General features: G+C 30.3%; 3 protein-coding genes across 4 annotated transcripts in view; 2 read left to right on the top strand and 1 right to left on the bottom strand.

Annotated features, from left to right (window-relative positions):
* Positions 1 to 1105: 1105 nt before the first annotated feature.
* Positions 1106 to 3790, top strand: LOC130675412 (fatty acyl-CoA reductase 1-like). Its single transcript, XM_057481080.1, has 5 exons — positions 1106 to 1584; positions 1669 to 2188; positions 2265 to 2454; positions 2961 to 3209; positions 3298 to 3790. Exons 1-5 carry the CDS (start codon positions 1339 to 1341, stop codon positions 3683 to 3685), a joined length of 1593 nt encoding a protein of 530 aa, XP_057337063.1. The 5' UTR covers positions 1106 to 1338; the 3' UTR covers positions 3686 to 3790.
* Positions 3791 to 8587: 4797 nt separating this feature from the next.
* On the top strand, positions 8588 to 12079 carry LOC130676769 (fatty acyl-CoA reductase 1-like). Its single transcript, XM_057483268.1, has 5 exons — positions 8588 to 9052; positions 9137 to 9656; positions 9733 to 9922; positions 10139 to 10387; positions 10476 to 12079. Exons 1-5 carry the CDS (start codon positions 8807 to 8809, stop codon positions 10861 to 10863), a joined length of 1593 nt encoding a protein of 530 aa, XP_057339251.1. The 5' UTR covers positions 8588 to 8806; the 3' UTR covers positions 10864 to 12079.
* A 2556-nt stretch (positions 12080 to 14635) lies between these two features.
* LOC130676770 (uncharacterized) overlaps positions 14636 to 17153 on the bottom strand; it is a 116712-nt gene continuing 114194 nt past the window's right edge. For both annotated transcript variants that reach the window (XM_057483269.1, XM_057483270.1), the window contains one exon: positions 14636 to 17090. In XM_057483269.1, coding sequence (XP_057339252.1) covers positions 15972 to 17090 — 1119 coding nt within the window. In that variant the 3' untranslated portion in view covers positions 14636 to 15971. The remainder of the gene's footprint in view (positions 17091 to 17153) is intronic.

A 17153-nucleotide genomic window follows, 5' to 3' on the forward strand; every position in this document is an offset into this window, starting at 1 on the left:
CTTAATATTTTTTCCGTTAATATTTTTTTTTAAATATTTAGTTCTGTCTCAATTAAAATGAATTGACTTAGATAATTCAATTAATTTTGTACTGTCTATCCAAATATATTGTCTAACACACACACGCACGAACACACACACACACACACAAGGTTTAAAAGTCATAAATCAAAGCAAATTCGAAACAGTCACGAAAATAAATAATGCTAAGAATTTCACTAATTTAGAACGAATGTTTAAGTTTAATAGCGTATTCATATACTAATTTTAAACCAGAACCATAATTAATTTAAAAATGAGAATCATTTACATCAAAATTAATAGCGTATATCACAAAGCAAAATTTATTGCTTAGTATCTTAAAATAACTAAGTTTAACTTATACAATTAGTGTATATTGGAAATGAATTGGCATTAATAAGTAGATGATATTTTATGTTAATTATTGGGTAATGGAATAAAATATGAAAATAGACAGAGAAGTTTTGACAATACTCACTGACAAAAAATCATCATCTGGGATAAAAATATTTAATTTTACTAAACGTCGCCCTTTTTATTAATTCGTATCGTGAACTAATGACAAGTTTCTGTTAATAAGTTACAAATGTATGCCGGTAATTAATAATACTGAGCTAAGTTCTAAAATACATAACGGTAGTAATTTTGCATCTGAAAAAATTAGTGAACTGTTTTGCATGAAAATCATAACAATACCAATCATTGATAATAGATGCATTTATGCTACTTTATATAAATTTTAAGTATTCATATTTTCCGAGCTATGAGGGCAAACACACATTAACGGTTAACTGTTATTCATTAATCAATAATCAGATTTCATTTGCAATTTGATTGTCATTAACTGTATCAAATTTGAACTACAATGTTGCTCAACTACGTAAGCTACATTAATGTAAATATTAATACTACGAACACACTTATCAGGTAGACCTAATGTATATTTTGACCGTGAACCACAGTGTGTCAGCATACTTAAAAGTAATGTATTCAAAACGCTGTGCGTTATACTCTTTGAAATTGATTATTTCATGAATATGCAGTTGATTCGATATTTATCATCCTCGTATAAATGCTGAATGATTTGTTAATATTTGAAACAGTGGGCTTAAGTCATTTAGCAACAATTGTGCAAAAAATAACAAACATGTATACATAAATATATGTTTACATACAGTACTGGAATTACCATTACGCAACAATTAGTGTTGTTCTTGTTTTTAAATTTTAATTATTTATATACTCGTTTAAGCTGTCACAATATTTTTATTTTTATAACGAAACGTAAACTGGATAAGTAACGTTATACATTGTACAATGGATGATATTTATCGGCGAATAAGTGAAGAAGATGATTTCGGTGAAGATGAAACGGAAAGAAGCGAAATACAAGAGTTTTTTCATGGGCAAACTATATTATTGACGGGTTGCACTGGATTTTTAGGAAAAAGTTTTGTTGAAAAAATATTAAGAGATTGTGCGGGGATTAAAAAATTGATTTTAATTGTGAGATCACACAAAGTTTCAGCTAAAGAACGTATGAAAAAATACTTTCAAAACGAGGTATGTACTTTTTAACTAATTAATTGTTGTGGATAAAGAGTAATAATAGCGAAATTAATATAAAAAAAAAAAATGTTGTTTTAGATTTTTGAAAAATTACGTAGTTATCGACCTAATTTTGAATCTAAAGTATGTATAGTTGAAGGAAATTTGAATGAAGAAAACTTAGATTTGTCCATTGAAGACAGAAAGATGTTAATGGATGAAGTGACCATGATTTATCATAATGCATCAAACGTTAAATTTGCAACGAAAGTATCAGATAGTCTCAAGTGTAATGTGTTTGGAACAAAATATATGATCGAATTGGCTAGAGCGTGCAAAAAATTAGTGTGTTTCATGTATATATCAACTGCATACTCGCACTCTTATAACAAAGTGATTGAGGAAAAATGTTACCCGCCACCAGCGGGTCTTAAGATGGTCCAAGACATGATCGACGCGGATGAAATCGCGAAAAACGGTATACCGCAAGCAACTGTAGACGAGACATGTAAACCGTGGGCTAACATCTATACTTTTGGTAAATCAATCGCTGAATCTTTAGTCGAAGAATTTGGCAAAGAAACGTCTTACCCGTGTATTATTTACAGACCGAGTCAGAGTAAGCTCCTTATTACATATTGAAAAATCTGCGGATCACTCATAAGTTAAATTATTAATTTTCCAAATTCTTACAGTACTGTCAACTTACCAGGAACCATTTCCTGGTTGGTGTGGTAATTACAATGGGCCAGCACTAGCATTTATTGGTTACGGATTAGGTATTATTCACACAAATACCCCAGTAGACTACGTACAAGATTACGTTCCCGCTGATATGTGCACTAATTCAATTCTTGCTCTTACATGGGATACTGTAACGAATAGGTAAGAATCGTACAATTAGCTTTAAAGACAAAATTGCATTCATGAAGATACTATTAGTTGATTAAAAAAATTAAAAAAATTTAATTTAAATTTAAAAGATTAAATGAAAAACAAGTTATATTTTTTGGATATCCTAAAAAAATCACGATAACTGGAGATTTTATAAAAATCAGAGAGTATTTTGAAATTTTTATTTTCTTAACAGTAAAAACAATTATTGAATGACTAAAAGGCATTGAATATATAAATGCATTATGATGCTTACACCTTTTTTTATAGTGTTAGTAATTGGAACTCGTACACCTCATATTCGTTTAATGAACATTGTCGTCTATTTATGAAATTTTTATCAAGTCGAAGATGTATATTTGATTGGAATAATTGTTAACTAGAAAAACTCATGCTTTCCTCTTTTATATTTAAGTGTCGACTAAAAATAGATGATTGTGGCAGTTAAAGCTCTTACTACTACTTTATGGCTTGTATTTGTCTATTTTTTTTTCCAGAAAACAAGAAAGTGGAAAAGTATTCGTATTTAATTACGCTTCGTCAACAGTCAATCCTATGAGTTTACACGAATTTGAAGATGCCTGTGTACCAAAGGGTAAAGAAAGCCCATCCAGTCGAATGATTGCTCCAAATTTCATGATACGACCACCGTGTTTTTTTTTACTTTATGTAATTCATTTTTTATTCCACGGTATACCAGCAGTAATTGCAGATATTGTACTTATGGCAATGTTACGAAAACCGCGGTAAGATAAATTATTTAAACTCTAACACTTACTTATTTTAATAACGTGATGATATTAATGTATTTGTTTTATTTTTCTTAAACTGTAGGGCCATTGCGATGTTCTATAAAATAACAATGAATTTAAAGTCTATATTATATTGGGGTACGTCCGATTGGCGAATTACTGTAAAAGAAACTCAAAAAATGTGGGATAGAATGAATAATCGTGATAGATTTTTATTTTATAATGATTTACGCACTATTAATTGGTCAGCATTTGGATATACATATTGGTTTGGAATAAAAAAGTATTTGTTGAAAGAACCACTTGTAGATCCCCCAGCTAGACGAAAATATGTAATGATACAGTTTGTTTTCCATAGTTTTAAAAATTTAATTATCTTATATATTTTATACTGCTTATTTAGTTACTGGTTAAGTCTAATTTCACCAATAACCGAATTTGTAAAGCTAAAATATATTTGTCATATGTAATTTGTTAAGGAGATAGGTATTAAAAACTTTTAATCATTATATATATGTATATGTATAACTCACGGAAAAATAATTCCAATAAAGTTTACAGTGTTAACATCGAAATCTTAGATAATCTTAAATAGAATCATAATTACATAGCATGTAAGTTACATTTTATACTATTTGACACCGTAATTTTATCGAAGGCTTTTTGTATTAAAAGTCATTAGAAAAAATTAGTGTTAACATCGTAAAAAGAAAAAAAAAATAAATTGCAAATTAAAAGCTTTATTTACTACTAAATTTATTCTTTCCATTTATAAACTTTCGAATAAAATAAATAATACTGTGATAACTTTGTTGTAATACAATGTAAGTTGTATATGTATCAAAAATTTACGATGGTACATCGTGATGTTTTAAATAATAACTGTGTCCGCCGTAAGATGCATTTTAGTGACTCATAATTGTCAACAGATAGCCAGGTTTGCTGAGCAAATGAAATAAAAATTTCCTTCAATTTTTGAATACAATATGAGTACAACTTGAACTACAAATTGTATAGTAAATTGATGCCTGCTTTTTGAAGACAAGTTGACAGAAAATATTTCCAGGAAGTTGCGGGAATAGGCTGAAGAACAAAAGTTGCTTTCATTTTGACAAAAAGTTAGCGTCAATTAATTGAACATCAACTTTTTGCAGTCAACAACGTGAAATTCAGACGTAGCTTTCTGACAACTCACATTCAGAGTGATTATCATATCAATACACTGTAAAACATTTTTGTATTCGGTGTAGTGTAAATATCGGTGTAAAAATTTTGGTGTGAAAATTACACCAAAAATTTTGTTAAATTTAGGCGATTTGAATTAAAAAATTTTACACCGTCAAGCGTGTAAATATGTAATTTGTATTGATTTGCTTTATTTAATGATTAAAATTGCTTTTTCTGTATTGTCAATGACAAAATTTTGGTTGAACGATATATATGTTTATCCAATATTTTATTAGACTAAAATAACGTTCAGAACCCTCGTATTTGCGATCATTATTTTAAACTTTGATTTTAAAAAGTTTCAAATAAGTAATTTAACGATAATTATTATTAGTAAAGATAAAAAGGTAAAGGTAAAAATAGGTATATGTTAATGCAGTGAAACCTGGATAAGTGAGACTCGAAGAGACCAAGATTTTTTTCTCACTTATCGAGGTTTTTCAGTTATAGAAGGACAATCAGACAGGCAAGATTAGTATAAGAAATAAAAGTGAAATACAAATAATTAATGTATATAGACTTAAAAAAAAATACTTTATTTAATGACATCGAAATTAGCTAATAAACTCCATTATTTTGGTTTGTTTGAAATAACTTTTTCCGTCAATAATTATTCACTGATATAAATTTTGATTTATCACTCGCTGTCAGTTGTGACGGTGCCAGCACCTGGCAAAAAGTCGCAGTTATAGAGGTTTCTTTCTAATCCAGGTTTTACTGTATACGTTTAATAACCAGTATCATTTTGAATTGATACTAATATTGTAATTAAATCGACAATTGCTTTATTTATTCCACACCTCAAGCACAAAAGCGCTGAGGGTGTTTTACCATCACTTTTTAGTTATTTATTATGACTCAATAACATTAACGTTCATTTCATTTGAACAGTGAATCAGTACAAAAAAGCTTCAGACTCATACACAGTAAGGATCATAAAATTTGGTGATTTACTTGAGTCTCAGGTTAACGAAGGGGTGAAAGTGTGGAAATATATTAATATTGTAATAATTAATTAACTTATGAATTATTATCACTTATATTACAAAAACACACATACTAGAAATAGCAACACCACGATTACAGTGGTAAAGAAAAGCAAAGAAAGATCGTAAGTGACGGACTGAATCTAGTTTCGTTTCTAATAAATAAGAAGAGGGTATTTGTTTTATAAATATTCAAATGATTTAAAATCAGTTCCACTTCCGTTACAATGCTATTAAAATATCGGTGTAAAACGTATTCATGCATAACGACAGCGCTACCAAATGAAAGACTCGGAACTTTTGGAAGCGGTGTTATAAACGTATCCATACATATGTACTTATATTTTTGAATTAATGTATGCGCACTGAACTAATACAGTAATTACGTACTAATTTTTGATTCACTATTGTCCAACCCAAAATTTGTAAAATCAATTTTATTTTAGTATATTTATTTATGCCTGATATAATTTTTATTGTCCTGTTTTGAAGTTCTTGAAGTACATTTAGGCTTGATTGATAATAATTAAACATGACTGTACGGCAATCCTCAATGTAGGTTGATGATTGATTTATGAATAATGCAATATACTACTCTTAGTATAATTAGTTGCCGTATTTTTTAGCCTAGTATATTGTCTCCTTCCAGAATAAAAAATAAAATACTACTGTCCATCGAGGTGTGTTGGCCCGAGTCAAAAACCAAATTCTAGTTTAGTCCTCAAAAGCCTCAATTCCTTTAATATTTTATTTGTTGCTCAGAAAGTAACTCTACTTTAGTACTAAAAATCTTCAATGAGAATTATGAGGTCTAAATGCAGATAATTGATCGATTTTAAATTATAAGTAAGACCTCAAAATCCTCAACGAATGAAAAGTTATACTTCGAACTTTGAAAAATTTTAGATAGGAAAGGGAGGGGAGAATACGTTGAATGAGACTTTTGAGGTTCAAATGTGGATTAAATTATTCCTGTATGTTTTGAGTATTTTGAGGCTCAATCCAGATTATGTTATTCCAGTTTAGTCCTCAAAGTGGTAAAATTGGTCGTAACTACTACTTTGAGGACTAAACTAGAATAACTTTCTATACTTTTGTCAATCTTCAAATTATAAATTGATCCTCAAAAACGTCATTGAGAACTTTGAGACTTAAATCCGAATTTGTTTTTTGACTCTGGGGACTTGATCCGGAAGTAAAAATAAAAATTTTTCAAATGATTGTTTCTCATTTTCAAGCTCTTGGTTTTCGTCCATATTATTTGTAGATGATCCACGATGTCTACTTTGTGACTAATTAAATTTTGAGTCAACAGAAAAATTGGATCCATTTTTACATTTACGAAATTGGGTTCGTGACTTTGGAGACAATTGTAGAAGAAGGAAACATTTGTCAATACATAACATTAATTATCGATATTAATTGTTGAATCATTAGATAGTAGAACATAATCACTGATATTTGTTGTTGAATAAATGTTTTATTATAAATAACAATAAAAATAAGTAAATATTTATTTAAAAGTTTTTTTTTACATTATTTTAAGTTCTTCTTAACTGAACCGCTTATTTATAAGGCACAAAATAATTATTTTGCTTCTGAGAAAGAGAAAAATATGCAGGGATCAAATTTAAAAAATTTTTTATCATGTGGGTTTAACATACTCGGTTAATAAATTTACACAAGTAAACAATTTAGCTTCTACTAGACGTAAAACTTGAAAAAAAAAAATTTTGTAGGATTTTAGGGGAGGATTTAATTGTGGAATGGGAATCTGTCTCACCGCCTCTTCTACATTATTTCAATAAAAAGTATTGAGAAAAATTCACAATTTTCTGGCTCAACCGATACAAATATTCACGAAACTCAAATGTCGGGTTACTATTATCACAATTTATAAATTACCTCGGAATCCTTCATATTATGATAATTGCGGTCACATAACACTATTCAGCGATTTAAATGTCACTGCAGATAAAACGAACCATTAAAAAATATACGAGTTCTGAAAGGTATATTGACCGGTGATTCATTTATTGTCACATTGTGTGCTTAAATATGTACTTAAATTGAGAAATACTGACACAGACACAACTGAATCAATTTGTCAAATAAGCTTTTCAGGGAGTGAGAATGTTGTTTTTTATATCGTAAAGAATTATACACTGTAAAAAATCACCGGGGTAAGTCCAAGCAGTGTAGGTGTTAAAATTGGCGGTGTTAAATTTCAACACCGAAAGCGCCGTGAAAATAGCACCGCCGCCGGTGTAAATATTCTGTACCGGTGTTAAAAAAAAATCTCCGGTGTTAAAATAACGCCAAGAACTGCCATTTTTTGTGTTTTATAATCTTTCTTTAAAGTTTGTACTCCAAGCGGATGCAGCTTATCCAGCTTTTACACCGGTATTACTCCGCTTTTACACCGATTTTACTCCGCTTTTACACCGATTTTACTCCGCTTTTACGCCGGTTACCCCGATTTAACACCGGTATTTTTAACACCGGTGAAGTACTCCTCCTCCTACACCGGTGTAATGTTATTTTAACACCGGGCGGAGTTAAAATGAGTCCATTTTTAACACCGCTCTTTTTACAGTGTACAAGTCATGAAAACTGAAAAAATTTGAAACTTCTGAAGGACAAAAAAATCTACAGAGTATTACTGTCATTTATAAACTAATAGCCAACCATTTTTTTGCAATTTAACTGTCATTAATCATGTACAGGGTGATCTAAATTAGTTTTACACCGGTGAGATTTAGATCACTAATTTTAGATCACCCTGTATATCAAATTTATATTATGAAATGCTATATCAATGTATTTGTTAATGATTATGTTATGTAATATATGTTGTTAATTATATTTATCAATGAATAAATAAAATACAATCTTTAATTTAAGTATATGATTGTTCATAAAATTTATTTAATCAATAGAATAATGTTGAAGTAACTTTATTCTATGATATCGACTTACAAAGACACTTAATAAGTAGACCTGGTGAATATTTTGGCCGTGAACTGCGGTGTTTCAGCATTTTTGTAAATAATATATTTAAAAAAACTATGCATTATACACTCTTTTACATTTATTATTTCATGAATATGGATTTGATTTGGCATTTATCATTCTAGTATAAAAGCTGAATGATTTGTGAAAACTGGAAACAGTGTGCCTAAGTCAATTGAAATCGATCGTGTGAAAAAAAACATTCATATATGTAAATTTATGAATGGTACTGGAATTAACATTACGTTCTAATAGTGTTAGATTATTTTTTTATTATTTAGTTCTGTATATCATGGAGTAATTGTTAATTTGTCCAAAATAAAACGTTTATTGGATAAATAGAATCCTATTCTTATACGTTTTGCAATGGATGATACTTATCGACGAATTAGTGACGAGGATGATTTTGGTGAAGATGAAATGGAAAAAAGCGAAATACAAGAGTTTTTTTATGGGCAAACTATATTATTGACGGGTTGCACTGGATTTTTAGGAAAATGTTTTGTTGAAAAAATATTAAGAGATTGTGCGGGGATTAAAAAATTGATTTTAATTGTGAGATCACACAAAGTTTCAGCTAAAGAACGTATGAAAAAATACTTTCAAAACGAGGTACGTACTTTTTAACTAATTACTTGTTATGAATAAAGAGTCATAACAGCGAAATTAATATAAAAAAAAAAAATGTTGTTTTAGATTTTTGAAAAATTACGTAGTTATCGACCAAATTTTGAATCTAAAGTATGTATAGTTGAAGGAAATTTGAATGAAGAAAACTTAGATTTGTCCATTGAAGACAGAAAGATGTTAATAGATGAAGTGACCATGATTTATCATAATGCATCAAACGTTAAATTTGCCACGAAAATATCAGATAGTCTCAAGTGTAATGTGTTTGGAACAAAATATATGATCGAATTGGCTAGAGCGTGCAAAAAATTAGTGTGTTTCATGTATATATCAACTGCGTACTCGCACTCTTATAACAAAGTGATTGAGGAAAAATGTTACCCGCCACCAGCGGGTCTTAAGATGGTCCAAGACATGATCGACGCGGATGAAATCGCGAAAAACGGTATACCGCAAGCAACTGTAGACGAGACATGTAAACCGTGGGCTAACATCTACACTTTTGGTAAATCAATCGCTGAATCTTTAGTCGAAGAATTTGGCAAAGAAACGTCTTACCCGTGTATTATTTACAGACCGAGTCAGAGTAAGCTCCTTATTACATATTGAAAAATCTGCGGATCACTCATAAGTTAAATTACTAATTTTCCAAATTCTTACAGTAATATCAACTTACCAGGAACCATTTCCCGGTTGGTGTGGTAACTACAATGGACCAGTATTGTTATTTGTTGGTTACGGATTAGGTATTATTCATACAAATACCCCAGCAGACTCCGTACAAGATTACGTTCCCGCTGATATGTGTACTAATTCAATTCTTGCTCTTACATGGGATACTGTAACGAACAGGTTATAACAATACAATTTAATTTAGGCAAAATTGCATTCAATAAGATAGTATTTGTTGATAGACAAATATACAATATTTTTGTTAAGCCAAATATGTTGCTGATAAAAATAATTGTTATCCTTATAAATTTAGTGCTTTTTTTATATTTTGGTGTACGCCAATGTCAGACAATTATTGCAGTTGAAAATCTTATTGGTATTTTATTATTTTTCTAGAACACAAAACATCGGAAAAGTTTTTGTATTTAATTACGCTTCATCAACAGTCAACCCTATTACTATGAAAGAATTTGAAGATAACGGACAGGCACGAATTGCAGAGAGCCCATCCAATCGAATGATTGGTCCAACTTTCATGATACAAGCACCATGTTATTTTCTACTTTATGTATTTCATTTTATATTCCACGGTATACCAGCAGTAATTGCAGATATTGTACTTATGGCAATGTTACAAAAACCACAGTAAGATAAATTATTTAAACTTTACCACTTACTTATTTTAATAACGTGATGATATTAATGTATTTGTTTTATTTTTCTTAAACTGTAGGGCCATTGCGATGTTCTATAAAATAACAATGAATTTAAAGACTATATTATATTGGGGTACATCCGATTGGCGAGTAACTGTAACAGAAACTCAAAAAATGTGGGAGAGAATGAATCATCGAGACAGATTTTTGTTTTATAATGATTTACGCACTGTTGAATGGCCAATATTTGGCCATACAATTTGGTCTGGAATAAAAAAGTATTTATTAAAAGAACCACTGGATGATCCTTCGGCCAGACGAAAATATATGATGATACAGTTTGCTTTTCATAGTTTTAAAATTATAATTATTGTATTTATTTTATATTACTTACTTAGTTACTGGCTAAGCTTAATTTCACCAGTAACCGAATTCGTAAAGCTGAAATATATTTGTCATATGTAATTTGTTAGGGAGATAGGTAATGAAAACTATTAATCATTATTATATATAGAATAATACTCTTTATTTTGTTTTTTCTTTTGTTGTTATTATTGTTGTCCATATTGTGTTGCTTTATCCAATGAATAATAATTTTATTGTTTTTTTCTGTTTCGTCGCTGCCGATATTTTGGTAAAACAGTATGTATGTGTGATACAACATTATTATACTAAAATAACGTCCAGACCACTCGTTTTTCCGATTGTTACTTCAAACCGCTTACGACTAGAATTATTTATATTGTTATATACGTCATTACTTTTGTACGCCCGATTTTTTTTTATATATTTATATTTATTTTCTTTTGCAAAATTTAGTTTGTCCATCTAAGACCAATGCCAGATAATCATTATACGTTTTTTTGTTAAAAATTTTCAAATTTTCGATGCGGTTTTAGAAGAACAATGAAAAATCGAGAGATCAGTACGCTCTTTAGAGGTATACCGTGCATCATATATTTTATTTTTATTTTTTTCTAATTTTCTATTAAAAAGGTTACGCCAAACCTCGAAGCAAATTCAGGACAATCACATGACGGGTTTTTAAAAAATAAATTTTAAAAATCGTTTTATCAGTTTAAAAATTGCTTTTGAAAGCAGTATTGAATGTTCACACAGTTTAAAATTTTGTATATAAATTCTTGAGTATAAAAATTCAATGGTTAAATATTTAGTGTCAATTATTTGACACCATCAAGTGTAAATTTAACTAAAGTTTAATTTGTCATCTGATCTCAACAAGTTTTAAACCTGTATTATTGTTTGACACAAGAATAATGTGTTAAATTAACACAAAAAATTAAGTGGGCCGTTTGGAACATAGATTTGAGTTGAATTTTTGAACACAAATTCTAAACTGTGCGATAAAAAATTTCGTGTAATAAATTAATGCAAGTAAAAATTTATAATAATAATTTTTACATAAGCGTTTAAATAATAAATAAATTTAGTTAAAATATTAATTGTAATAAAAATAATAATATAATATATTTCCATCCTTCTTCCGCGTCCTTTCGCTTCGAGAAAATGGCGTAATTTTTCGATGCAACTTTAACTCTGTCTTTCTGAAAACCTTCATATCTTTTATGCACTACTATTTACAATGTACACATGTCGTCTTTCCTGCCCTAAGTTTCCCGAGGCGTTACTAGGACTTGCTTTATTTACAAATTTCTATTTTTCTCAATTAAAATTACGAATTTCAATAATTATTTAAAACATAAAATACCCAATACATCAGATGAATTTCAGAGTAAGTGATTAAAAATTAATAAATAAATAAATATTTTAAAATACTTATTGAAAAATATTGTTAAAATATTAATTGTATTGCGTTGAAAAATTATGACAAAAATTAATCGCACCGAAAATTCACGACCAGCGTGAAATTTTCGCACTGTAGAAAATTTATACGAAGATAGCAAACGCAGAAGGAATAATAAAAAATTATAAATTATGGAAGAATATTTAGGACATGATCAGTTAACATGACTATCGCAATTTAAATTAATTTAAACGAGTATAATTTTAAAATTTAACTGAAATTTCATAATTAAAAAAATGAATTTATATATATAGGGCATTCCATGCCAAATCGGACAGTTTGAAAAATTCGAATTTTTGATTCTCTTTATTTTTTTATATTTTGTAGTACCCATCGAAAAATTCTTCCTGGTAAATTTTGAGATTTTTACGATGACCCGTTCGAAAATCGCTCATTTTTTGCTAATAACTTCTTTGATAGTGGTCTAAGCCGAAACTTTTTTTTCGAAATTTTTATTTTTCCATGTACTTGTCAGAAAAAATTACGAACAAATTATCCTAAATATTTTTCTGTATAATTTAAAAATTTTAAACTTTTCCTTCAAAGTTCTTGCATATTTTGATCTTTTTGAAAAATTTTTATCACATGAACTTAAAAAAAAAAGATTTAAAGTTTGAAACTTGAAAGTAACATAGAAAAATATTTTGAAAGACATGTTCGAAAAAAAAAGCGATTTTCGAAGAGGTCATCGAAAAAATCTCAAAATAGACCGAGAAAAGTTTTTTGATGAGTATTACAAAGTATAAAAAAATGAAGGAAATCAAAAATTAAAATTTTTTAAACTGTTCGATTTGGCATAGAATGCATTATATATATTTATGTGCTTAAATATTTATGTAATTATTTTTTCGTCAATAAAGCAAGTCTTAATAAACGCTTTGTATCACTTAAAAAGGTAAATATATATAATAATTTTATATATATACTTCTTGTTCTCATATATAGTATATATAATATATATAATATCTTATGTATATTTTATTTATTTTATACCAATTTATTCTCGCTTCTTAAATCTAACTCTTGTGTAATATGTATACTATTTACAATTTGTATAGTCACCAAATATGTTTCTATATATAAATATATATAAATATATATTTATATATATTTATATAAAAAAATATAAATATATATTTATATATATTTATATTTGTATATTTCATTCATGTGAAGATACAACAACATACACTATGACGTGCATAGCCCACTCTTACATCGCATCCTCGTCCAATCGCGTTTACACACTCATTAATTAACCAATTAATCAAATTGTTTTAAACCTATCATTCAAATACAAATATTTAAATTTATAAATTTTTAGTCGAATCATTAATTATATATTTGTCAAAATGAATCACTGTCATCATCATTATCGGCGAAATTTCCGTCGCTCAATACGTTTTGTCTGCTGTAATTATTAATTTTTATTTAAAATCTTAATTTTATTTGTTCTATTGCCGCTGGATTAATTTTGAAAAATAAAATTGTAATGACTCTTGATTTACATGAACCAAGCACTCGCCCTGGACGAAATAACATTTCTTTTAATAATTAAAATATAATAATAATAATAATAATAATAATTTAAAAAATAATAATAATTATAATCATAATAATATCTGATTGCGCTTGCCCTAATCATTATTTAAATAATAATCTCAAAATATTATAAAATGAAGAAAAAACAACCCATTCATATATTACACATACATTTATCAATATATATGGATCATACTATATAGACAATTATTAGTTTTACAAAAACTTTATTAACTTAATATTGCTTTAATAATTATTCATTAATTAACAAATAAATATTTTCATTACATTATTTTATGAAAAAATAAATAATATAAAAAACAATTTATCTATATGTATTTAAATGATCCATTAATTTTCTGCCATTTTTTAATAATTACTATAATAATTAACGGAGTACTTGATCATCAACAGACATTGTATTGAGTATTATTGAGGTTGTCTTCATCAAACAATTATTTTTAAGTAAGTAACCTGTCAAGTAAATATTAATTCAATATCTAAATCTGGTTTCACATAATTTTATTGGTCAAACAGTTTATTTATTTGTGTACCTGAAGATCAGAACGTTTTTCGCGGGACAAAAATAAAGAAACAAAATTAAAAGTTTAAAATCTACTGGATCTGATTTCTTGAATGTTTTGCACAGGTGTCAGTATGCCAACCGAAAATTTCAGGCTGGTCTCAACTACCCCCAAGTCATCCATAAACAGTAAAATTACATAAACGGTTTTCATTTTCGGTGCGCGAAAAACGTTCTGATCTTCAAGTACATGTTTTTTTTAAGTAATAGCTGCACTGATAGTTGGATATGAATGTGGACACATGATAATGAGATTTAATCAATCGTTGCAATAGAAATATGGACACATTTATTTATTTATTTTGACAGTGTCCACGCTTTCGTTCTTAAAAATTCTTAGAGGCCATACACACACTCATACAAGGAAGCCGCTCGTATATTATTAGTAATATTATTTAAATGACATGTAAATAATGTAAATTAGCTACTATGAGAGATCATTGGCGCACTGGCGGGCATGACTTCCTAGTAGTGATAAGCCTTAAAAATTCTACCTAATTATTAAATTAATAATCCAGGTACTTTTGACAGTATAAACGCGATTGGTGACGGCAATATCATCGACAATGACGAAATTATTTAAATTATTTAATTCCCAATCTGCTTTATTATTTTTACGTGCAATTATAATGACAAATATAACATATATAATAATGAGATGAAACGAACGAGAATGCAAAAGCACCAGGATCTGGTGCCTTAGCACCAAATATATTTACATATTATTTATTTTTTATTATATATATGTATATATATTTGTACAATTAGTGTGTGAGAATATTGGGCACGATCCGTGGGCCTAAGCAACGACACTAGTGCCGCTGGAGAACGTCACTCCGAGGCACGCATTTTAACGGAATTTAAAAGGGACGTTCTTGTATAAAGATTTATAAAGTCTCAACGTTGGTTGGCTAGGCAGGCGATAAGCTTAAACTTTTTTAAAAATTATTTCCATTACTATATCTGGTAGAAATAAGTGGAAAAGGATTTATGTCAAAGACACTAAATATTGTTATAAACTATAACAAAATCTTTAACATCATCCTCAATAATTATTATCACCAATAACTATTATTAAGTTGAATAATTATCGCCGGCCCGGGTACCTTGTCCGTTGAAAATTTAAAAATACAATTATAATAATGATGCAGATGGCGCGGATTTCGTATCGTCGTTGATGATTTTTCTATCCACAGTTGATATTGAGCGTCCAGCTGTGGTTATTAAGTCGCTGATCCGTTTAAAAGTTGATGCTGCTGGTTCTATTCGCTGCGACTAAGATGATAAGGGATGTTGTTCCTTTTTTATTATTGTTGTTTATAAATTCAAGTTGCTGACGCAGGCGTCGATCCGCAACAATCAACGAGGAAGTGAGAATCGAGTGGAGTGTAATTGACACGAGCCATATTATTTAGTTTAATTGTTTAATCTTTCAATAAACAAACGACGACTGCATTATAAAATGCACCGGCGAGCGTCTACGTAACAACACCGGGGTCATCCCGTTGGAATACGTCGCTACGTCGTACCGTCGTTTTCAAGGTCACTCAGGGGCACTTATTTGCCCTGTGGTGTGAGAGGGTAAAAGTCGATGAGATGGCTCAACGACGCGAGTATTGGGGGCTATGAGCCGACACACATCAACGACTCGTGCGTACTACTGCTATTACAACTGTTGTTAGTTGTACTGCTTGTTGTTATATTGTTATTATGATTAATAGTACTATTACTCGTCGTATTGAGATGGTGATCTTGGGCTGCAGCCGCGGCTACGGCGACATTTGTACTTCTCAGGATGTCGTCTGCCGACAGGGGAGTTAATTTCCATCCAGGCATAAAGTCTAGATCTATTTCAGGTCCAATATCAACGTCTAGCAGTTCATTGTTATTGAGAGGATCCAGAGGTGATTGACTCGACAGTGATAAGACGCTGCCCCAATTAATGGAACGACTGTCGTCACTGTCACCAATACCAGAGTCAACGTCCGTTTCGTTGGACGCGGTGGGTGGCATAGGAAAAGGCGTCAGTCTACCCTGTTCAGATGGCTGAAGTTGGGCCATGGGTGCGGGAATAACTGGTTCCATTGGCGGTGGACTCCTGTCTCTCTCCATTTCCCGCTCTAGATGCCTCAAGGTATTGCAAATTAAAACAGAACGATGTAAACTAGGATCTGGAAACTGACGATACCTCGCCAATTTACACATCGAGATATTAAGGACGGCTAGCCTACGTTGACGATAACACGCTCTACCACGTCGACACCAACTGGACCTCGAGCCCTCGCAACATCTTTCATTGGCGCGGTAACTCGAGCCAAGCTCCAGGTAACTCTTTCCATTCTCTTCTCTTCGTATCGTCGGTGGCTCGTAGTGATGAGGCGCTCCCCACTGAGGTTGAGGTCTTGATAACTGGTTGTAACCACCATTGCTACCGACATTATTGCGCTGATGATAGTAGTGCTGAGGTGGATGATGTAACTGGGATCCAGCTGGCGGTAAGTTGCCCGCCGGTTGACAAGGATTCGCCTGTAGACAAGGCGAACTGACTTCCATATCGTAGTAAGATGATGCCGATTGATTAAGTGGCGGTGTGTAACTATCCTCCATTGCCCACCAACTGCCCTCCACTCTGCCAAGCTTCGACGGGCTTTCGCCCATGTCCATGTCGAACTCCATGCAGCCCACACCTCCCTCCAGTTTACGTTTTCCTGCCGTGGCCTGCAGACCCATCATTGCACAACTCTGTAATCATAAAAAAATCCTATATTACATTTCAGTTATAACACTGGTCATTTATATTTATGT

Source organism: Microplitis mediator, chromosome 10 (genome assembly GCF_029852145.1).
Source record: "Microplitis mediator isolate UGA2020A chromosome 10, iyMicMedi2.1, whole genome shotgun sequence".
Classification (NCBI taxonomy): Eukaryota; Metazoa; Arthropoda; class Insecta; order Hymenoptera; family Braconidae; genus Microplitis; species Microplitis mediator.

Bases quoted from the DNA above. Each gene is read 5' to 3' on its own strand.
- LOC130676769 (XM_057483268.1), top strand. From the start codon at position 8,807: ATGGATGATACTTATCGACGAATTAGTGACGAGGATGATTTTGGTGAA. The intron at 9,053-9,136 runs GTACGTACTTTT...ATGTTGTTTTAG, and splicing joins AAAAATACTTTCAAAACGAG to ATTTTTGAAAAATTACGTAG. The intron at 10,388-10,475 runs GTAAGATAAATT...CTTAAACTGTAG, and splicing joins GCAATGTTACAAAAACCACA to GGCCATTGCGATGTTCTATA.
- LOC130675412 (XM_057481080.1), top strand. From the start codon at position 1,339: ATGGATGATATTTATCGGCGAATAAGTGAAGAAGATGATTTCGGTGAA. The intron at 2,189-2,264 runs GTAAGCTCCTTA...AAATTCTTACAG, and splicing joins TATTTACAGACCGAGTCAGA to TACTGTCAACTTACCAGGAA. The intron at 3,210-3,297 runs GTAAGATAAATT...CTTAAACTGTAG, and splicing joins GCAATGTTACGAAAACCGCG to GGCCATTGCGATGTTCTATA.